The sequence below is a fragment of the Chelonoidis abingdonii genome, chromosome 5 (assembly GCF_003597395.2).
Source record: "Chelonoidis abingdonii isolate Lonesome George chromosome 5, CheloAbing_2.0, whole genome shotgun sequence".
NCBI classification, from domain to species: Eukaryota; Metazoa; Chordata; order Testudines; family Testudinidae; genus Chelonoidis; species Chelonoidis abingdonii.
Window position 1 is genome coordinate 76,746,319 of NC_133773.1, and position 24,017 is coordinate 76,770,335.

The following is a 24,017-nucleotide window of genomic DNA, read 5'->3' on the forward strand; positions in this document are numbered from 1 at the left end:
TGACTGCATAAGGGAAAATATAGTGCCTTTACTATGACAATTGCATTTAATTATAAAATGAGGCATGAGAACACCCCAAAAAACACCCCAAGCTTATGCATGTTGAGTCACTCTGAAATGTACCAGAATAACAGCCCTGTGGACTAAAGGACTTTATTTAACATAAGAACGACCACACTGGGGCAGACCAATGTCCGTCTAGCCCAGTATAGTGTCTTCCAACAGTGGCCAATACCAGGTGCTTCAGAGGGAATTAAAAGAATAGGTAATTGTTAAGTGATCCATTGCCTGTCACCCATTTCCAGGATCTGGAACAGAGCAAGATTAACAGAAACAGTAGTGGTACATGGTTCACCACATTGCTTCATCAATGTTCCCCAATACAAACCTGGGGCGTTATACAACTAAGGGCGAGATGATAGCTCAGACACTATATTGCCATCTTTGACTGCCTTACTGATATTATCAACACAAGTCCCAAACAGGGAGACAGAGTCAGTTATGTTCACACTCTTAAAACTGGGATCTGGACTAAAAGTCATAAGTTAATTAGAGACAGGCCACATACCTTAAGATGGCCCTTGTGACAGTAACAACTTTTAGTCACTGCAGACAAGGCCTAGATTCCAGTCAGGAAGTTAAGAGCTAAAACACTTAATATTCCCATTACCAATCCCCTGATTTATCCACTTCCTCCAGCTGGAGCACTTCTGTGATGACTTCATATGTCCAATGGTAGCTGATGACATTTTTTTTCCCTAGGGTGAAAAAAATAAAAGCCTAGATCCTTAGCTACAGCTAAGGGACATATTACAGAAAGATATAATGGGCTGATCTTTCACCATTTCTCAAAGCACCTTGAGTTGCTTTAAGTTATATTAGCTACCTATGGCTTCATAGGACCAATATGGTAGCAGAGGTCCAGTCGGATTTAGGGAAACCCAGGCCATGCCCTGTTTTCCCCAACAACACTCACTCATTACATACCATTCACCTTAAGTTTGATTCCTGGAAAGATACTGGAACAAATAAAGTAATCAATTTGTAGAGGATAAAAGGGTGATAAGTAATAGCCAACATGGATTTCTCAAGAATAAATCTCACCTACTCAACCTAACTTTCTTTTTGACAGGGTTACTGGCTTAGCATAGGAGTAAAGCAGTAGATATGTTGTATTTTGATTTTAGTAAGGCTTTTGACACAGTCCCATGTGACAATCTCATAAACAAACCAGGGAAATGAGGTCTAGATAAAATTATTAGAAGATGGGTGCAAAACTGATTGAAAGACTGTACTCAAAGAATATTTATCAGTGATTCTCTGTCAAGCTAGGGAAGTATCCCCAACCTAAGTCACTGATGCACTTTTACAAATTTTACCCTAAATCCACAATCTAAGGCAGAACTAATTTGAGGCAGAATATGCTAGACTTCTGTCCCTGCCAGCAGGTATATGGGATCTTGGGGAGCAATTACCACACAGGTGGGGTGCAAAATAAACTTTATTAAGAAAATGCCAAAACAGGGAAAATTCAATAGTGAGGGGTATGGGGTTTGTTAAGGTAGACAACTGGGAAGGGGTTTCTTTTAGCAAATAGTATAGGGGGTTTCAATAGTGGGGTACAATACAGTGGGGTACAATACAGTTGGTAACCAATTAACACTGAAGTATAAATGTAACAAGTAGCTAACAATTTCTATATAAAAGGTGTGTCACAGCAGCATATAGCCAACTAACAGTTATGGGAAAATGTGGTAAGTAACCAACTCTAGGTAAAAATGTGTCACAGTGGTATAAATGTAAAATGTGAGGTGTGTTAGAGAGAAAAAGGGTAACCAATGGGGTTTTATGCTAGACTTCAGTAATACAATTGAGGTTTGGGGGTAATAGGAGAGTGTGGAGGAAGGGATTAAAAAGGAGAGAGAGAGAGAGAGCTTCAGGAGAGAGAGAGCAGGCAGGCTGCAGGTTTAAACAGCAGAGAGCAGAGGGAGATTTAAACTTCAGGAGACAGAGGGCAGGCAGGCTGCAGGTTTAAAGAGCAGAGAGACTGAGGGGTATGGGGTGACTGGAGAGCTCGGGGGGGCAGCAGGAAGACAGACTTAACCACAACTATACAGAACACAGCAAAATCTTATCTATGACCTAACTTAACCAAGACTACACAAATTAGCAAGTAACAGAACACAATGCAACAATTTCTTAAACCTAACTTACAGAACACAATACAAACAATTCTCTAAACCTAACTTAACCACAGCTATGCTGGGTGCTGGTTAAGTCTGGGTGCTGGGGAAAGAGAGAGAGCAGCTAAGATAATAAAATAAAAGTATAGAGAATTTCACAGAGGGATTCTTACCAGCCCCAAAGGAAGCAGCAGAGGTAAAAGCAGCAAAATCATCAGAAGGCTGGGTACAGTCTCAATAATCAGGAGATCTCTCAGGCAGCAATTCGTTCTTCGGGGGGGGGGTTTCAAAAAACGGGGGTACGCTCAAAAATAAAACGAGAGCGGAGAAAGGACCCCCCAGAACCCCTGGCTGATCAGACCAGGCAGCAATGCAGGAACCTTTCTGATCTTAGTTTTAAAAATGTCTGTTTTTAAATGCAAACTCAGGCAGTTTCCCGTCAGTACTGCTGATTGGCTCCCTCTGTCACAGGGGAGGAGAGGAGGCAGGGACAAACTGTAGGTGAGCACAGAGACATGTCTGGGCAGAGTCCTGTGCAGTAGGTGACTCAAAAGCACATGAGGCCTATGACTCATGCCCAAGATCTTAAAAACACAATAGGTCTTGCAGCTCTGGACATTGCCTACCCTACACCGAGCCCAGGTTTAACAAGGTGATAACAGGACTAACCCTTTGAACAGGGCAGTGGTCCCACTTAGCACAAGTGGCCATCCCTTTGAGAAGGGCAATGGCTCTTGGTAAACAACTTTAAGGGGCCCTCCCTTTGAGAAGAGCAGTGGCCCTGCTAAACAACTTAACAGCCAGGGAGGGGAGGCCACAGAAGAACAAAAACAAAATGGAGTATGGGAACAGCTGTAAGAAACAAAATGGAATAGGGGGATAGCTGTAACAGACAACTTCTAATTAACAGTTGCGATGATAGAATATTCCTATTAACACCAAAGAATATAGTTGCATTGATAGTGTGTGTGTATGCACACATATCCACAGATTAACGGCGCACTGTGATTATGTGATGTTAGTAACCATCATAAGTCTGTCTCTCCTGAGAAACCACTTAAAAGATGAGCTGGTTACTGGCTTTAGGCCAGTGACTTTATTTCAGGCTATGTTTTTTGTAGTGAAAAGTTCCAAATATGTTTCACTCTTACACACAAAAGGTCCATACTTTGCTCATTTGACTCACTAAACTCAACAGGCATGAATTAGGTGAGCAGGATTTGGCCTGAACTACTAATTAGCACAATTAGGAAGAGAACATTACAGACGGTTAATACATATCTTCCCATTCTTTTCTGGGAGCACATATTTGGTGGGGTCTGTCTTTGATGTGCTACTATTTAATATTTCCATGAATGACTTGGATAATGGAGTGAAGAGTATGCTTATAATATATATTTGTGGATGGCACCAAACTAGGAGGGACTGCTAGCACTTTGGAGGGCAGGATTAAAATTCAAAATGACCTTGATAAATTGGAGAAATGGGCTGAAATAAACAAATGAATTTCAATAAAAGGCAACTGCAAAGTACTATACTTAAGAAGGAAAAATCAAATGCACAGCTACAAAATGGGCAATATCTGGCTAGGTGATAGTACTGCTGAAAAGCATCTGAGGGTTATAGTGGATCACAAATTGAATATGAGCCAACAGTGTTGCAAAAAGGCTATCAGCATTCTGGGGTGTATTAAAAGAAGTTTCATATGTAAGATAGGGGAGGCAGGGGCGGCTCTAGCTTTTTTGCCACCCCAAGCACAGCAGGCAGGCTACCTTCAGCAGCTTGCCTGTGGGAGGTCCCCGGTACCGTGGATTCGGCAGCTTGCCTGCGGAAGGTCCGCTAGTCCTGCGGCTTCAGCATACCCGCTGCTGAATTGCCGCCAAATCCGTGGGACTGGCAGGCCTCCCGCAGGCAAGCCGCCAAAGGCAGCCTGACTGCCACCCTCGCAGGGAGTGACAGGGCACCCCCACACACACACAACTTGCCGCCCCAGGCACGTGCTTGGAGCACTGGTGCCTGGAGCTGCCGCTGATGGGAGGTAATTTTTCTGCTGTACTTGGCACTGGTGAGGCCCCAGCTAAAGTACAATTCAGTAAACCACATTTTAAGAAAGTTGTGGACAAATTGGAGAGAGTCCTGAGAACTGCAACAAAAATCACCAAAGGTTTAGAAAGCCTGACCTCTGAAGAACGGTTAAAAAACCTTTAGTCTTGAGAAAAGAAGACAGAGGGGACCTGATAAGCATTTTCAAATATGTTAAGGCTGTTACAAAAAGTGTGGTGACCAAGTTTTCTCCATGTCAGTGAAGGTAGGACAAGAAGTAATCAGCTTAATCTGCAGCAAGGAAGATTTAGGTTAAACATTAGGAAAAACTTCCTCACTAGAGGAATTTGCAATATCACCAGAGGGATAGTTAAGCATAAGAATAGGTTTCCAAGGGAGGTTGTGGACTCTTAGTCATAGTCTAACCTGTTCTTAAAAACTTCCGAACTCCTGTCAGGGATGCTGTAAGTATACCTGGTGCTGCTTCAGTGTGAGGGGCTGGACTAGATGACCTCTTCAGGTCTGTTCTAGCCCTATATTTCTATGAAGCTATATAGAAAATAGAATATATATTGTATTTATATCTTACATTCCTAAATTTTAAATTATAAATTTCACTTTTGCTTTCCATTAAGTCAGATCCTTGGTATCTTGCAAAAGCTCAAATACAACTTTCACTTTAGTCAGATTCTTATACCTAATTTGCAAAATAAGCAAGCCTTTGCATATATTTCACAATCTAACTTTGTAAATTATCTTTTTTCCCAGTTAATTCATTAATATAATAAAGACTTAGGTATGTTCTTTAAAAGTTCCTTAGGCAAAAAAAAGAATATAATTGGGCAAAAAAGCAGCAGCATTTCCTCTCACAGTGAAGGTAATCCCTTCTTCATCTACTCTTGAATGTTTACTAAAATAGATTTCTAAAAATTGCTTTTTAGAACTATCACATTTGTGGGGAGTAATCCTGGTGCTGAAATTATCCTCAGATATTTCTTTATTAGAGACTTTATATTACATTTCAGTAAGTATAATATTAAAATGGAAATATAAGAAAAGGATTCAGAAGTTAAAGTCACAAAAGTGCATTCATAGCCTGTTTAACAAACAGCACATTTTGTTACATCTCTTGTATTATTTGCTGTTACTTCCTATTTTGTCAGAATAACTTAAACCCTACCTACAATATTATTAAAAATGATTTTTCCCAAAATGATTCTTTGCCTTCTTGCTACTTCTAAAAGAGGATTTCTGTAATTTTTGGCAATATCAATACCATATTGTGCTATGTGATGTAGAATTGTTAGTAGTTCTTAAGATACATATTCTATCACCATTCCACATTAAATCCTTTCATTGAAATCACTGTGAGCTTTGCATGGAGACCCAAAGCAGAATATTGCCTCCTTTTTAGCCTCTTACTTTAAAAACAAAATCTGTTTAAACATTTACACCACAGTCATCTGTGTGCTATCCGAATAATTATTAAAATCACCACCACCACCACAATATAAAGGCCACATGTGGTCCAGATTCTTGCCTCCTTTCCTTGAGGGAGCTGAGGGATTTTCATTGTCAAAAAATGATACAATGAAAGCATATATTTTAGCATAAAATTAAACCATGTCAGCGTTAGAGTATCTTGCTGGATGGCTGACTTTTTATTAAGGGTCTGTGTAAAAGTGCTATTTGCATAGTACTAATTTACAAATTGCATTGCTGCCCATTCAGATTAAGACTACATAAAAGAAAATGGTCTTATTCACTGAGAAATGACTAGTGTTTATGTGCATATCACCCATAGGAATACTATAAGGTTCAGTATACACCTGTTAACATAAAAAACATGCAAACTAAGTTTTCACTGAGAATAAATGTGATTACGTGGAAGGATACAAGGATACATCCTGTGCTAAAATGAGCTGGAATTTGTTTATCTCCATATAAGCATCTTATGTTAGATACTATGTGGCCAACTACCTGGAGAGAGAGAGAGACTCATGGAAGATCATGCTATGGAATGAAAGCAATTGAGTTCAGTTTCATATTAAATGCTATTATTACCTTTTCCTTTAATAAAATTATTGATTAACTACTATTAAGCAGGGAAGTAAGCCACAGTACTTCACCAGCTGCTAAAATGTGATGCTTTATTTAATGTTTATTGAGGGAGAATAGCTAATTGGTCTGTCGGTGAACCTTACTATGCCTGAGGGAGTATATATATAAAAAAGAGCAGGCTTTCATGCTATGTTTATTGTTGATTTAAAACAATACCACAGTGAAGGAATTGGCAAAAAAACAAGTCTGAGGTAAGGTGGGAGGTAAAAGCGGAAGTCCACATTAAATTCACTAAAAGCCAAACATTGTAAATACCAGTTTCACACAGAAGTATCAGACAGGAGCATTCCCCTCCCTCATAAATTTTTCACAAAGCCAAATTTAAAAGCAGTTTCTGAATTATCCTAATTATGCATAAAACTGATTGCACTTTAGGGGTCCCAGAAGATTTAGTAAAGCACCAACTACATAATACAAACAAACTTTCCATTACTGGAGAGCCAAATATGGCTTTCATTTGCAATATCATATGTAAGAGAAGAATTTGGCTCTCAGGCTTCATTTACAAGTCTAGTCACCTAGAAAATTAAGGGGAAGAATATTATGATCTTCTACTTTTTAGTCTAGAACACAGCAAATTTTCCAGTCACAGTCAAAACAGAAATTGGACAGTTATTCTCTTTCACAGATTTATTCTCTTTGATCATATCAGTGTCTGGTATTATACTTTGGCTGCTATTTAATTTCTAGGTGCAATTCAAAGTCTTGATTATTGTCTTTGAGTCCATGACTCAAACTATCTCAGAGACTGTCTCTTCTCCTACGACAACTCCCCACTCCTCGCCCCAAACACACGCGCACACACACGCAGCAACTGTGATCGAGAAGAGAAATTCAGCTTTTAGTCTCTGGGATTGAATTTCTAGGGCTTGGCGTAGGGGTCTCCCAGTGGCACTTAACACCTCTTGTCCTCCCTCCTTAAAACTTCCATTAGCTGTGATGACTACAAAAAATCTTGACAGTGGCTTGGCAGCTAGTATTCTCAGACCTCTGCCTACCCTACTGACCTATGCCAACTCAACTAGTTTTTCCTGGTGCTTCCTATCTCTATCTCCCTGTTGTTTTTTTGTCTTATACTTACACCATAAGTGCTTTCTGTTATAAGTGTTTATGATGCTACAACAATGGGGTACTGGTCCATGACTGGGTCTTCTAGGCACTACAGTAATACAAATAAGAGTGACTTCAACTCTATATCGTGCTCTCAGCAGAAATTCAGAACTATGATCTCATAATTTTAGGGCATGAGGCGGAGTTACCATAGACAATACCAGGGAAGGGATGCAGATCAGGATAAGTAAAGAACACATCAGCGATCTTCTGACTAATCTGAATGAATTCAAGTCAGCAGGGCATGTTGCTATTCACCCCAGGTTGCCGAAGAAATTAGCTGAAGAAATCTCGGAGCCACTCACAATATTTGCAAACTCATGGATGACAGGAAAGGAAGACCGGAGAAGGGCTAACATAGTGCCCAAATTCTCAAAGGGGGGAAAACGAGGAGCAGGGGAAATATAAACCAGTCAGCCTGACTTTGATACCTGGGAAACTAATAGAGCACTATATAAAACATTTCATTTGCAAATACTTGGATGATGAAGAGGGTGATCAATATCAGCAGACATGGATTTACTAAGATTAAATCATGCCAAACCAGCTTGATTTCCTTCTTTGATAAGGTAACAGGTTTGGTGGATAAGGGGAATGTGGTGGACATAATATACCTGGACTTCAGCGAGGCTTTTAACATAGTCCCACATGACAGTCTCATAAGTAAGCTGGAGAAATGCAGGCCTGGTAGAACTACCATTAAGTGGATACATAATTGGTTAAACACCTGCAAACAAAAAGAGTAACTATTAATGGAATTGGAAGGAGGTAACTGTTCTGGGTCTAGTGGAAAGTCAGCTGAGGTAGCATAGCAGCTTCTGTACCAGCCTCCTCCCAACTCCCAGTATAAAGAGAGAGGGACAGGGCATTCCAGAAGTGGAATTGACTGGAGGTGGGGAAAGCAATGGTCAAGTGGATTTCTACTCTGCTCCACTCCTCTGGCATAAGGTTACCAGAGCCAGGTGTTGCCATGATAGGCTCTCTGCATAGGTCCCCCTCTCCACTGCATCCGAGCAGATCTTAGATGGAGTGGAGAATCTATTCCTCTAACTTTGTGAGCCTTAATACTGCAGTCTGTACTTAATATTGGAGTCTGTATGGGAAGGATGGGCTTTACCTAAACCAAAACAGCTCCAGACTGCTGGCACATAAAATTAAAAAGGCCATAGTGAGCTTTTAAACTAAGGGCTGGGAGAAAGCCAACAGGTGTGGAGGAGCACATGGTTTGGAGAGAGACATCCCAAAGGGAAGGATCTATTAAAGAGGATACTCTATATTCTAGTAAAGAGGAGAAGATAGAACTTGCTGATGTACAGGTAGGAACTGAAGACAAAATGTCACATGCAAAAGAGTCCCATTCAATTACATCACATGAAGACTGACAACTAAATACTGACAAATTTTATAAGGGTCTGTATGCAAATGCTAGAAGTCCAAGATGGGTGAACTGGTTTGCCTGGTATTACATGATGATACCAATATAATAGGCATCACAGAACTTTGGTGGAATGATGATAATCAGTGGGACACAGTAATGCCAGGGTACAAAATATATAGGAATAACAGAGTAGGTCATGTCTGTAGGGGAGTGGCAATATATGTAAAAGAAAGACAAATCAAATATAGTACAATTCTTAAATGACTCAAAATGTATCATAGTATCTCTATAGATAGAAATTCAGTACTTGAACAATAAGAGTTTAGCAGTAGGAATATATTACCGACCACCTGAACAGGATGGTGACAGTGACTTGGAGATTAGAGAGACTACATAAAGAAAATCCAATAATAATGGGGGATTTGAACTATCCCCCATATTGACTGGGTACATGTCACTGCAGTACACGATACAGAGAGAACATTTCTTGACATCATTCTTGACTGCTTCTTGGAGCAGTTGGTCTTGGAACCCACAAGGTGGGGGAGGCAATTCTTGATTTAGTCCTAAACAGTGCACAGGTTCTGGTCCAAGAAGTGAATATAGTTGAACCACTCAGTAATAGCAACCATAATGTAATTAAACTTAACATCTTTGTAGGGAGGAAAATGCCAGAGAAACCCACTACAGTAGCATTCAACATCAAAAAGGGGAACTACATAAAAATGAGTAAGCTATCTTAATAGAAATTATAAGGAACTATCACGAGAGTGAAATGGAAGCTGCATGGAAACCATAGAGATTCAAATTAAAAGTACACTCCAATCAAAAACACAATAAGAAGACCAAAAAATGCCACCATGGCTAAATAATAAAGTAGAAGAGGCAGTCAGAGACAAAAAGACATTCAGAAATGGAAGTTAAATCCTAAGGAAAATAGGAAAGTGCATAAACTCTGGCAAGTAAAGTGTAAAAGTATAATTAGGCAGGCCAAAAAAGAATTTGAAAAGCAACTAGCAAAAGACACAAAAACAAACAGCAACAACAAACAGTGCTTGGGGGGGCGGGCCGGTGCAATTGGCCGGCAGGGTTGATCCCGGAAGTGATAGGTTGGTCCCGGAAGTCACGTCCGCCTCAGGCCCCATACCCTCATAGGGAAGGCCCTGAGCGGAGCCATTAGACAATTGTAGTGCTGAAGGAGACAGGGCATTTGTGGAGGAATTAAATTAATTCTTTGCATTGGCCTTCATGGTTGAGGATGTGAGGGAGACTCCCACATCTAAGCCATTCTTTTTAGATGACAAATCTGAGGAACTGTCCCACACTGAGGTGTTGATAGAGATGGTTTTGGAACAGATTGATAAATTAAACAGTAATAAGTCAGCAAGACTGGATGGTATTCATCTAAGAGTTTTGAAGGAACTTAAATATGAAAATGCAAAACTACTAACTGTGTAATGTAACCTATCACTTAAGTCAGCCTGAGTACCAGATGACTGGAGGATAGCTAATGTGACGCCAATTTTTTTAAAAGGCTCCAAAGACAACCCTGGCAATTACAGGTTGGTGAGACTAATTTCAGTGCAAGGCAAATTGGTAGAAACGATAGTAAAGAAGAGAATTATCAGACACATAAGATGAACACAATATGCTGGGGGAAGAGTCAACATGAGATTTGAGGTTGTCAACAAACATGTGGACAAGGGTGATCCAATTGATATACTGTCTTGAACTTTCAGAAAGCCTTTGCCAAAGTCCCTCAGCAAAGATTCTTAAGCAAAAGTAAGCAATCATGGTGTAGGGGACTATGGAAGACTGTGTCATGGCCTAGCTAGGGTGTCTCCGCTTTCTCGGCGGCCTTGTGAAAAGCCCCTGCTTGCTAAGTGGCTGGTCATTGTAGGACACAGCATGCCAGTTAAAACTTGCTTTTAACTGGTTGAAACCAGTTTGTATGGCCTTAGGCCAAAGGGCGGACATAGCCTGTGGGAAGTCCCTTTTTGCATATGTATGAGTTGCTTTTGTATTGTGTATATATAGCTGTATGCTCCCGGTCCACCTTTGGACTCCGACCCAGGCTGAGCTGAGCTTCGGTGCTGGGTTCCCCGCCTAAGTGACAGCAACGCCCAGGGTCCCCGTTGCAGATATGTCACTTTACCTTCATTAAAGCCAAATAACTCACTGTGTGTGTGGGCCTCGTCCTTGCAGAGCACTCAGGCACGTAACACATGGGATAAGAGGGAAGGTCCTTTCAAAGATCAGTAACTGGTTAAAAAACAGGAAGCAAGACTATGAATAAATGGTCAGATTTCACAATGGAGAGAGGTTAATAGCTGAGTCCCCCAAGGATCAGTGCTGGAACCCGTATTGCTCAAGATATTCATAAATTGTCTGGAAAAGGGACACAATGAGGTGACAAAGTTTGCAGAAAATACAAAATTACTTAAAATAGTTTAATACAAAGCAGACTGCAAAGACTTGCACAGGGATCTCACAAAACTGAGTGAATGGGCAACAAAATGGCAGATGAAATTCAATGTTTATAAATGCAACTTAATACACATTGTAAAACATAATGCCAACTATACATACAAAATGTTGAGGTCTAAATTAGTTACCACCACTCAAGAAAGAAATCTTGGAGTCATTGAGGATAGTTCTCTGTAAACATCCACTCAACGTATAGCAGCAGTCAAAAAACCAAACAGACTGTTAGAAACCATTAGGAAAGGGATAGCTAATAAGACAGAAAATATCATAAGGCAACTATAGAAATCTATGGTACACCCACACCATGAATACTGCATGCAGTTCTTGTCACCCCATCTCAAAAAACATATTCGAATTGGAAAAAGTACAGGAAAGGACATAAAAATAATTAAGGGTATGGAAAACCTTCCATATGAGGTGAGATTTAAGAGACTGGGACTCTTCATCTTAAAAAAAGAGACAGCTGAGGAAGAGTATGACAGAAGTCTATCAAGTCATGAATAGTGTGGGGAAGTGTATTAAGAAGTGTTATTTCTTCAGGGAGTAGCCTGAAGATATGATGCCGAGCACTCAACGGTCCGAGGTCAGCCACGACCAAATCGACTGGAGGGGTGCAGGCGGTTGAGGAAAGAGCAGGGGGATGGATCCTGACAAGTGACTGGAGTGCCATCCTTGAGCACATCCTCAAAATGACTGCTTCTGGCTTCCTTGGCCTCTGGAAGAACCTGGCTGGGCAGAGTAATGGGCAGACAAAGGGTGATGCTGTTTAAATCCTTTATCTCTGTCCTTCATGTAGGAGCTGGACCAGGGGACACCCCAGGACCTTGATGGAGGTGGGGTGGACGGAATGGCTTTCTAGATAGCTAAGGGGTGTGTAGGCCCAAGGAACGGAGGGTGCCATGAGAGTTTTTAAGGCTGTGGAGCTGTGCATCAGTCAACTCTGAAAAGAGTCCTGCTCCCTCAAATAGAAGGTCCAGAGGACTATAACCAAAAGCTGCGCCTTATGACCACTGCAGAGACAACAACCCTGGCCAATGAGTCTGTAACATCCCAGGCCATCTGGAGAGCACCTCTTGTCACCACTTTGCCCTCTTCCACCAAGGTGGCGAACTCCTAGGCTCAGTCCTGTGGGAGGCCCTCCTTGGACTTGCTGATGGAGTCCCACAGGTTGAAGTTGTATTTGTCTGACAGGGCCTGATGGTTAGACACCAGAAATTGAAGGCTGACTGTAGAATAAATTTTCCTGCAAAACAAGCCCAGCCTCTCGGCGTCTTTATGTTTTGGTGTGCCACTCATCTGACCCTGCCTGGCCTTTTCGTTAATGGCAGACATAATGAGGGACCGTGCTGGAGGATGAGTGTTCAGGTATTCAAATCCCTTTGTGGGCACATAGTATTTCTTTTCTACCTTCTTGGAGGTAAGCGGAATGGAAGAGGGAGTCTGCCACACAGACTTGGCAATTTTAAGGACCCCTGAGTGGATGGGCACTGCAGCCTGGGCCAGGGTGGAGGAAGGTATGACATTAAAGAGGTTGTCCAACTCCTCCGCTAACTCCTAAACCTCCAAGTTCAGGTTGGCAGCCACCGTTTTGAGCAGAGTCTGACGCTCCTTGAAGTTTTCGGGGAGGTTGCTCGTTTGCAAGAGGCCCACCACAGCTTCATCCAGAGATGATGAAGATGACTGCACAACAGAGGGAAGAGCGGCTTCCCCTTTTTCATCCAGGGCATCGGGAACCACTGTATTGCCCCCGTGTCAGATTTAACACCATGCTTCAACACAGGTGTCAGCTCTGCTGGGGGCAGCTTGTCCAATGCAGCCTGGGAGGAACAGTGGGAGTATGAGACCAGCATAAGAGGTACAGCCCACAAGTTCCAATACTGCCACTGAGTAGGCCATTGCCCCTGCCTCCACGCTGCTGCTGCTGCAGGAGCCACACTGATCTTGCGGGCTGGTGGCAAGTCGCCTTTTATAGATGAGGGGCTGAACTCCCCTTCAGGCTTGGACCATTGTCCTTCTAGTGAGAGGGTGGAGCCGTAGATGCCTGAGTCTGCCAACTGACACTTGTCGGCGACCAGTGAGGAAAGGGCAAGGAGCAGTGCCAGCCCAAAAAGTGGTACCAGGGAGCTGGAGACCGATACCATGACAAGGAACAATCCCACATGGGGGAGGGCGGCGGATTGATGCCTGGGAGACCAACTAGGCGATGGTGATCTGCGCTATAGTAAACTTTGGTGGGAGGCTCAACAGTACCATGGGTACAGGGATCAGCATAGTGACTCAGGTGTCCTGTGCCTTGCAGGCAGAGACCTTGGCATCAGGGACCTGGGTCTTCTAACAGGGACTGAGGCTGAGGTGCTAGGGTCCGAGGCCGCAGTGATGGGGACTGATGCCTGTGGTGCAGGGATTGGGGACACTCTGCTGCTTTAGGGATGGTCCCACAACCACCTTGCCCATAGATGCCAGGCCCTTGGATAGGTCCATGTCTGGCTTGACACCTGCGGTGTTGGTCAGCCTACTTGCTCTTTGGCTGCCAGGCCCACTTGGGGCACACATGACCCTATTAGGAGCCAAGATCCCCTTCCGCTCCCAAAAGTCAGAGGCAGGTCCCTGGCTAGACTAGGGAGTCTGACCACAGAGGTACCTCCAAGCAGCTCTGGGGCGGGCAAGTGGCGTGACACTGGTCCTTTGCCCAAAGCCCCCTTTTCCTGCGGTGCCAGTGGGTCCGTCGACTTCAACTGCTTCTTAGGTACCAGGGAGGTGGAACAGTGCCAGGTGGATTCCAGTGCTGGTGGTGTACTATGTACCAACACCAATGCTGGTTATGGAGTCCAATCAAGAGGGTTTCGAGGTAGGATGAAGTACAACCTCCACAAGGAGGTCCCTTAAGCAGATATCCCACTCCTGAGTTCGAGGGCGAAAGTTTTTTCAGATCCTGCACTTATCCTTTCTGTGGAACTCCCCCAATCACTTTAAACAGCTCTCATGGGGGTCAGTAATGGACATCGACTGTCTGCACAATGAACATGGCATAAAGCCTGGGGAATGGGGCATGCCGGACTCCGAGACAAAGTCCCAGCTGGGACTCTAACGCCTAAACTACTCTACTCTAACACTTAAAGGTCTAACTCAGTACCTATCAACTAACAACAAAGGAGATAGAACAATGGACTGTAAGAACCACTAACACACTTGTGATGCAAGACAAGGTGTTCCAACCAACCATCATAGGTGGTAAGAAGGAACTGAGAGGATGTAGGGTCATCAGCGCCTAATATACCAGCACGAGCATGGGGGCGCTACAGCTGACCCTACGCATACCGCTAAGGCAAAAATCTCCAACGATTGTGCATGTGGGCACACGCACACCTAGAATGGAATCAACATGAGCAAGCACTCGAAGAAGAATTATTGTTTGGCTGGTAATATTCAGAGTGCTATGGACTGTATATTATATTACATTATATTGAATTAAATATTATGGAGAGTTTTAAACTTTGTAAAAGTGCTCAGAACATTAGGTTATTATTGTTTATATTACAGTAGTGCCTAGAGATCCCAAACAAGATCAGTTTCCCACTGTGCTTGGTGCTGTATACATACACATAGTAGGACACAATCCCTGCCCCCAAAGAGTTTACAGTCCCAATATACAAGACAAAAGGCACAGAGGAAGTTATTTGTCCCAGATTATAACAGCAAGTTATTGACAGATGAGAGAATAGAAGTCCATTCTCATGAGTCACAGTGCAGGGCCCTGTATCCCCAGAACGTGCTGCCTCTCTAAATACGGGCACTTATTATACATAATTACACTCAGAACAGATATATGAGGAGCATCAAAAATGAAATTTTTCCCACACTATTCTGCTAATGTGCTTTAAGAAAACCTGGAGGGACCAGGGTAGTTTAAATTCCACATTGATACAGTCTTATAGTGCAGTAGCATTGGGTCCCATGCTAAGTGTTGCATAAAATGTGTAATAAAAAGCCCACTGTTTCTTCCTCAAAAAACTTTCTGCTGAGGCAACAAAATGTTGCGAATGATGATGTAGAAAGTGGACTGAGACCACCAGATCTTTTTTCATGTAGCAAAATGAATAGCAATCTGCTATTACCATCTTTCCACCACTAGTGACCTGGCATAACTTAGCTTTTATGGGAGGGATATCTGAAAAGCACTTAAGTGACTTAATAGCAACTGTCCCACCGAAAGCTCCTTACTCACTGAGATACTTCTGAAATTTTCATATTTTATCTCATTAATAATAGCTAAAACCGTCATCTCCACCACCTTTGTGTTTTTCAGCAGTAAGACAACAAAACTCTTGCTGACACTGCTCTGGCTTTGGATTTCCTATGAACACAGCATCATGTCAAAAAGCTCTTTATATTCCTTTCATAGAAACTGTAATGGCTGAAAGGTCTCCCAAGATATTATGCTATAGATATTTAGTAAGACTATTATTTTTAATGTGCACCAAAAAGCTACACTTATGTTTTGAAGGAAGAGTCCACTTCCATGCATAGGTCTAATTCTTGGACAGGAATGGGCTAGTGGATGAAACTAAACTTGTCTCTCCAACCTCTGCTCTACTGGGAGACAATGAGATGGGCCAGCAACCAACAAGAAAAGAAAAGGGGCTTTCCCATTAAGTGCAAAAATGAATAGATAATAAATACAGAGCACTTATACACCCTTTTACATATTTAAACTTCTGAACAAACATTAACAAGGTAGGTTAGCATGAGCTTTATTTTCTGAACGCGGAAACTGAAATGGAGAGGAGAAACTACTTCCACACAGCAAGACCATACCGGAGAAAGCATAAGAACACTAGAGCATCTCATCCCCAACCATAATGCAGCTTCACAGTGAATCAGCATCAGAAACCAGACAATTAATACATATGTATTATTTGTCTGATTTCTGAGGCTAATGTGTCCGTCCAGCAGTCTCCTTTGCTGGTAGTTTGTTTCCCAAATTATAGCCTAAAAAGAACTTTTAACTGTCAAAAAACTGGATTTTATAGAGAATATATAGGCAGAATCCCTTGCTTAAACAATGACATTCAGTGTATCACTATAGAAAACATACTGTTTGTACTCACTGGTATTTTATTGTATTTGACTCTATAGGAATAAAATGGTTGTTGAAGCAGCAAGTATCATATTAGAGCTATTTGCATTGTATTTGTGAAATGCACCAATATGAAACTATTCACTTCCATCATGGCTGCTAGCAACATGTAATGCCGTGCCGTGGGTGGTTCAAAGCATCTGCTACAAAGAGTGCAGGAGCTGGTGAGCAGTGACAATTTATACTCCCATTGATTTTATAGCAGGAAGAGAGAAGGAGAGAGGCGGAAACAAGCAGCTTCACTCAAGATGGAAGTATGAAGAAAATTAGAATAAACATGTTTTGATTAAAGTTGTTGGGATATTCCATTAAGGAAAAACAACAAGAGATGGTCCAGCTAAATTATAACTATACATTGCTCAACCTTGACAAAGCACACCACAATAGAAGTGTTATGGTATGTGAAAGCAACTTAGGACAGACGTACCAAAGTCTATAACTAGAGACAGTATTCTGCCTCCAAAAGGCAAAGTGCAGCCTTTAAAGCATCTGTAGTGACCAGTGATCACAGTACTTTCCTTAACAACCCCTTACAAACTCAGGTCCCAATACTCCTTCTCTTCATGAGTCCTCCTTTTATTCCCTCATTTTATTAATCTTGAATTCCAGCCTTCTATGGGGGGTACAGGCACTCCTCTTTCCCACAATAGATCCACAAATACCACCTCAGTAATTAATCAACACCACCCCTCCCCAATAAGGGAAAAGAAATATAATTTATTGGGATCTCAACACATTTCTGCCCATGCTTGTGATGACAGCTGGGCACTACTAAAGGCATGGCATTCTAAATGGGAAAAAAATCTGTGGCATTAGCTATTGTTGTAATCACACTATTAATCACATTGTTCTGAGAGGCTACTGGTCTTTCCAACTGCTTATCATTTGAAAAATGAGGACACAGTTATCTATAGCAACTTGTTCACGTCATCCACTAATTGATTCACATTTTTCTTTGGCAATTTTTAGAGTTTTCCTATTGGATTTTTTAAATGAGGAATTTAGGGGTGCTGAATTATATATTGTTTCTCCAAATCAAGTGTTTCATTTATGGTTAGGTATTTGGATTTAATTGTCAGATATCCTGTCAGTTCACCATATTGTTTATAAATTAATCTGTTTTACATTTGATAAATATATTCTGCTTTGTTGTGAGAATCTACTGTACATCTTGATAAAAGAAAGATAATAAACACTCCAAAGCTGCATTTAGTCTAAATGGGTCATTTCTAATAAGCAAGCATGACATTTACATGTAGCAAGCAGAATGATCAGAGTGTTGAAAAATAGAATATGGCATCAGCTCAGGAAATATGCATCTACATGGAGTTTAGGTTATCTGATTTTCTTGCCTCCAAAATACCCCTCTCAGGTATTGATCTCCAGATCAATTTAGATTAAACAGTACCTGTGATTTAGATGTGGCAAATCTTTGCCAGCATTACCTTTGCACTTGCAATACAAAAAATGCCCTCATTTCAATACATCTAGATAAAATCCAGCATGGACAGCACAGAAAGGGAAATACACTCTGCTCCTTAGAGAAACGGACTTTACAAACCGTATATTTTCCTGACCTACAACTTGATATACTGTACAAGCAACAACAATCTAGAGGTTTACCTTTAAAAAACAGTAATATACCCAGCAACAATCAGCTACATACAACTTTGACCAGAGATTTTAAAATAGGAATACCATGATCATGCTGTGTATTTATATTTTCTAACACAAACTGAACTGCACTGTGCAAAAACAAAAAGCTAACTGAATATATACACTGCAAAATTTACAACCAATCCCTTGACAGATAATATAGGAAGGCTGCTTCCACAGATACCTAAAGTGAAATGGAGGGGGAAAGTGAAAGAAATATAGACACCTCCCAAATAATATGCAAAATATACTCCAGGTCTTTGTTCGGTCTGGACACTCATTCAAAGGTGTAAATAATGGTTACATTGTTAGATTTCTAACTCCAACTAGCTCCAAATATTGTGTGAGTGGCTCTCTCGTAGTTCACAGTGGGCTCCCTTGACCGATCTTGACAAGCGTGAAAACATGAAATAAATGAAGGTTAACAAAGGACTGTTCTGGGAAACAGTCCACATTAAAAGCTTGCAGTGTTACTACTATGCATATAGGACTCTGCATTTGAATTCCGTAAATCTTAAATATTCACAATCACAATATTAATTCCAGGAATTACTTCAAGAAGCCAAACGGAAAGAAAAATCTTTCCCATCTACTACATCAGGATATTCACTAGCCTTATAGGCATTCACCTAAAGCAAATAAGGAAATTATACAATAACACCATATTTGTAAACGGAAAACTATTTATCACAATACCTTTTTGTGTTTGTCCCTCTTCCATATTCTCTTCCATGGCTACCTTTCTTCACTACAAACTGCTACACAGAATTAATCAAAAGCTTCAATTAGATGCTAGAAAAAGTGTGGGGTGCTTTTTTCCTGGGAAGCTTCAACAGCAGAGGCTTAGGCAAGTCCTCAGAGCTTAGCTAAGGCTCTCTCTCTCTCTCTCTCTCTCTCTCCTTGTTTGCTTGGAGACAAGCTGTCAAGTGTAATTTCATTCAAATTACTCTTCCGTGAAGATTATCAATTTTTCTTCTCAAAGCTGTCCATTGTTTATCACTGTAAACAGGTATTCAAATGAAAAGCCAGTGAATTTGGGGGGAAATTTGGTCTCCGTTCCAGTGGCAGTGAGACACTGTAATTCATAAGCCTCACTTTGCATATAAAATGGGGGAAAGAAATTGAAGTTTGTATTGAAATCTGTGTTTTAAACTGGAAACAGGCTGTACTGAGAACAGATGGAGGGGTGTCCTCCTAATATGAGGCAGACCACCAACCCACAATTCCCCCTACTTGCTACCAAAGTGGGAAAGCCCAGATGCCTGTGGGTTCTTTATGCTGCAGTAAGTTGTCTCACTCTTGGTCACATACAGTACATTACTAATATTTTCCTTCATTTTCTCTCTCTCATATGTCTATACTATTTGTGTATAATTAGTATTAGAAATACATAATATTATACTTATTCTATAATGTATTCTGACAGGCTTCAAGAGGACATTCCCTTTCCCTATCCTCGTAGAAAAATGTGACTAATTCTCATTATGAATAAAAAATTTCAAGGCTTAAAATTAACAAACACAGAAGCAAAACTATTTTTAATGTGACATTATTAAAAGGGACCCCCTCACCAGCTCACTCTATGTTTAAAATTGTTTTAAGGCCTGATAAACATTTTGTATACTATTTTGTTCATAACAGTTCAAGTCAACAGACATTTCAAAAATAATCTGTACTTTCAGATAGATCGCTACCTGACCGTTCGGTTTTTAAAATGTACCTATCTAGCACTTTGGTTGCATGTATACCTCTTATATGGAATAAATAAGGACCAATTTCCCACAGATTCAGTCTTCCCTGACCTCCTAGATATTTTTCAAACTAAAATCTCCCAAATCCACCACTTAGCTGCTCATCTATCTAAGATGGCTTCAACATCATAGTATGCAAGAATCTTGCCTCCCCCAGAAAACCTGGGAAAACAAATGAGCTTTCAGCATGACCTAAAAGTCCACAAATTTCGATTTTGCTGAATTGCATCATAAAATGCATGGCACACCTGAACATTCCTTATATCTCATTTCCCCATATCTTTCAGATGTCACTGAAAATAGACCAGCAGATCTGGAAGCCTCTCTCCCTGGATCCCAGCTGTCTACAGAATGTATAATATTTTAAGAGCACACTACAGTTTAGGACATAGATGTTCAATCTAATAATAACTCATTAAAATGAACATATCTCCCAATACGTAAATTGCCTGACCACTCTCCTTCCAGCTGTCAACCATCAAACAAAAGCCCGATCTGCACCCCCTCTGACTGACCAACTGGTCCTAGTTCCCCACACTCTCCTGGGATTCCTCCTAGCATTCACCAGTTCCAGTAAGGTGGGCCTTAGTAAGGCATTTTTGATGCATTCTGTTGTTCCTCAGAAAAGGAGGACATTTCTCTAAGGCACCAAGACTTTCTTAAAATATACGCTGTATAAAATTGTACTACTTTATTTGCAAATGTGAGTATTTAACTCACATCCCTTCACTGACTTAATCACCCTTTGCACCATCACATTCTAGCTAATCAACCACATCTGTAAAAAGTACAGAATAGGTCTGTCTGCTCCTGTCTACATTTCAGCTGTCCTCTCTTCCAGATCCTGCACTCTAACAGATTTCACTCTGCTGAATCTTCTGTCACCTTCCAACCCTTGAGTATCTTTCTCATGATTTGTCCTAAACTTGGAATGACCTCCCTTTGTTCATAGGATTAAGGCCACAAGGAGCCACTAGATCATCTAGTCTGACCTCCTGTATATCACAGGCTACCAACAAGACCCAGCACTCATACACTAAGCCCAGCAATGGAAATGAGACCAAAGAAAATGAGACTCACAGAAGACTAGATTATTATGTGCCACAGGCAGAGACTAGGTAGGACCAAGGTGCACCAGTCCTCAAGGCCCCTGTATGAGGCAAAGGGCTGGCCTCACATGTAATTAACAAATGGAGGGAGGCCTCATTTCTTGGAGGACAGGATTGGGGAGGTAAACAGAACTTTGTGCTAAATAAGATACGTAAATAGGTCAGTAGGCTAAAAACTCAGAATGCCTGAGCCAGCTAAGAGGGAGAACACAGAGAGAACCATATACTAACAATGGACAAGACAAGCTAGGAATGTAGAGATGAGGTAAAGACCATATTAAGTCTGGACAATGCATGGACAGAGTATGCTGCATAGGGATTTTTTCCTGAAAAGTAACCAAGCCAATCCCAAAATGTGTGATGCAATGTATAGAAATACAATGTAATGTATACATGTTGTTACAAAGCTCCGAGCCTGCATTGGTGGGTCCTGCGTTTCCTGGTAGATACAGTGGCCTCAGAAGCTTGCTAGGGCCCTTAATATGACCTTCCTTTCCCAGTATGGTGGCAAAGGTTACAGCTTATTGAACTGCTTTCATCACAGGCCGATATGGGAGGTGGGAAGGTGGAATATCCCCAGTCTCTGTTGCTCCTTAGAGCTCTGTAGGTACCGCTTGGTCTCTTGCCTGTACCAAAGTCTGTTTCCCCTCTCCAAGGGATCTCTGTAGATCATGGGGGCGGGGAGGGAAGAGGGGGGAACCTGAGCCTGCCCTCTACTCTGGGTTCCAGCTCAGGGACCCTAATGGCAGCAGCTGTTGGTGGCTTCCCTCCTCCACTGATGCTGCTTTGATTCCCTGGGCCACTTCCCCATGCTCCACCCTTACCTCAGGGCTCAGTAATGCTGCTTCTCCTCCAGCTCCTTTCACTTGGACTCCTCTGGAGAGAGGACTGGAAAGGAGACCTTTTAATGCAGTATAAAGTGGGCCCTTAATTGGTTCCAGCTGTCCCCATTAGCCTAACAGCCTTAGCTGACCCTTTGTCAGTTAACTGAGGTCAGGTGTCAGCATTAGCGTAATGACCTTAACTGGTTAAATTGGCGTCAGGGGTCTTGCTTGGCCTCAAGCAGTCCTTGTTTGGCTATCCATGGAACAGGGACCTGCTCATTCTGAGGCTAATATACCTGCCTTCCCCTACCCTCTTATATCCTTCTGGCCTGAGTCCGTCACAATGTATATAAAGGAAGAGGTATTCTGTGTAACTGTAGATGTGTGGTACACCCTATACCCATCCCCCACACTTGAGTCTGATCAACTGAACATAGCACTGCTGAATGCCAAATAAAATAACCTGTGACACGAAATCTGGAGTTAAAGTATTTTTTTTTTGGATACCAGAGAACTGGATGAAGTGTTCTCCCAGAATTGATCTAGGTGTTCTGTGTAAGCCAGTTGAATGGGTCTTGGCGGGAATCCCAATACTGCAATGACAGGAAAATGATTAAATGCCCAGATAATCCTCACAAGTGACCTGTACCCACACGCTGCAGATGAAGGCCAAAATAAATCCCCAAGGATTGTCAGTCTGACCTAGGGGAGAATTCCTTTCCAACCCCACATATGGGGATCAGTTAGACCATAAGCATGTGAGCAAGAACCAGCCAGCCAAGCACCCAAAAGAAAAAATGCTCAGTGACACCTCGGAGGCCTGGTCCACCTCACCCAGTGGCCAACCCTGATGCTTCAGAGGAAGGAGATAAAAAAACCTCACAGAATATGTTGAGGGTACAAAATCCCTTCCTGACCTCTGCAGGTGGCCAGCTGAAACCTGAAGCATAGCAAACCAGAAGTGAACCTAAGGGCTGTTGTACTCTGCCCATCACCATCACAAACAACCCCATCATAAAACCGCATACTTAAATTTGTCCAGCTCTCTCTTTAAAACTAATTAAATTGCTTTCCCCCACAACTCCTACTGAGAGGCTGTTACTGAATCTCACCCCTCTGATGGTTAGAAACTTTCTTCTAATTTCCAGCCTGAAATTGTTCCTGGTCAGTTTATATCCAATTGGTTTTATGCCAACATTGTCTTTTAGCTTAAACAGCTCTTCAGTCTCCCTAGTATTTACCCGATGTGACAAGGAATACCTATTCTGCACTGGTTCTGCAGGGGTTAACCACACTTTGTGGGCTAAAGAAACCACACCCACTGACCCATGCTGGGCATGCTCAGACTGGAACCAGATTATAAAAGGGAATAGCTCAGCTCAGTCTGGGCTGAGCACAGAGGAAACCAGACATGCGTTGCATGCTCTTACCAGGAAGCTGTCAGAGCTCCAGGCTGCAGAGGCCATCCATGCTGAGACCCCAATGTAACGAGTTGGGTCACAGAAAACTCCTTGGGACTGCCACCTGATGTGCTGAGAATACCTTTGGGCCAGTTTTCCCTGGCAGCTTGGAACTTCAGTACTCTGTCTTGTTGAGCCAGAAACGCTAGCCTGCTGCAAACACAGATCCAGGTCTGAACCACGTCCCCCACAAGCTGCAGGCTTAACTGAAAACAGCTTAAGAAGTGCTCCTGTCTCTAGCACCCAGATACCCAGTTCTCAATGAGATCCAAACTCCAAATAAATCAGTTTTACTCTGTATAAAGCTTATGCACATGAGAGATTGTAAGAGGATACCCGGGGTACAACCTGGAACCGTGGTACCGCCGTGCCCCCTTAATTCTCCAGCCTGGGACGATGTTATGCCAGTGACAACAGTCATCTCCTCCAGACACTGTGATCACTCAGCCATCAGCATGTGGGTCCCACACCCAGCTAAACTGCATGAAGTTTCAATAAGCCACTCATGAATAAGGCTAAGATTTTGTCAGGGACATTTTTAGTAAAAGTCACAGACAGGTCACGGGCAATAATGAAAAATTCATGGAAGCCGTGACCTGTCCCTGACTTTTACTAAAAATATCCATGACAAAATGGGGACCCTGGGCATCTGCCAGGGGGTTGGGAGCTCCAGGGACTCCCACCACCCATGGGGCTTAGAGCTACAGGATCCACCTCTGCTGGTGGCTTCCAGCTGTGGGTCTCCCCCAGCCACTGGA

General features: G+C 42.1%; 1 protein-coding gene across 3 annotated transcripts in view; it reads right to left on the bottom strand.

The window, feature by feature from the left end:
* GPM6A (glycoprotein M6A) overlaps positions 1-24,017 on the bottom strand; it is a 336,266-nt gene that overhangs the window by 201,617 nt on the left and 110,632 nt on the right. Inside the window, exon 1 of one of the 3 annotated variants that reach the window (XM_075066383.1) lies at positions 18,812-19,344. The exons of 1 other annotated variant lie outside the window; for it this stretch is intronic. In XM_075066383.1, the coding sequence (XP_074922484.1) occupies positions 18,812-18,848 (37 nt within the window). In that variant the 5' untranslated portion in view covers positions 18,849-19,344. Of the gene's footprint in view, positions 1-18,811; positions 19,345-24,017 lie in introns of those variants that run through there. One more of the 3 variants, XM_075066385.1, reaches the window with a different exon arrangement.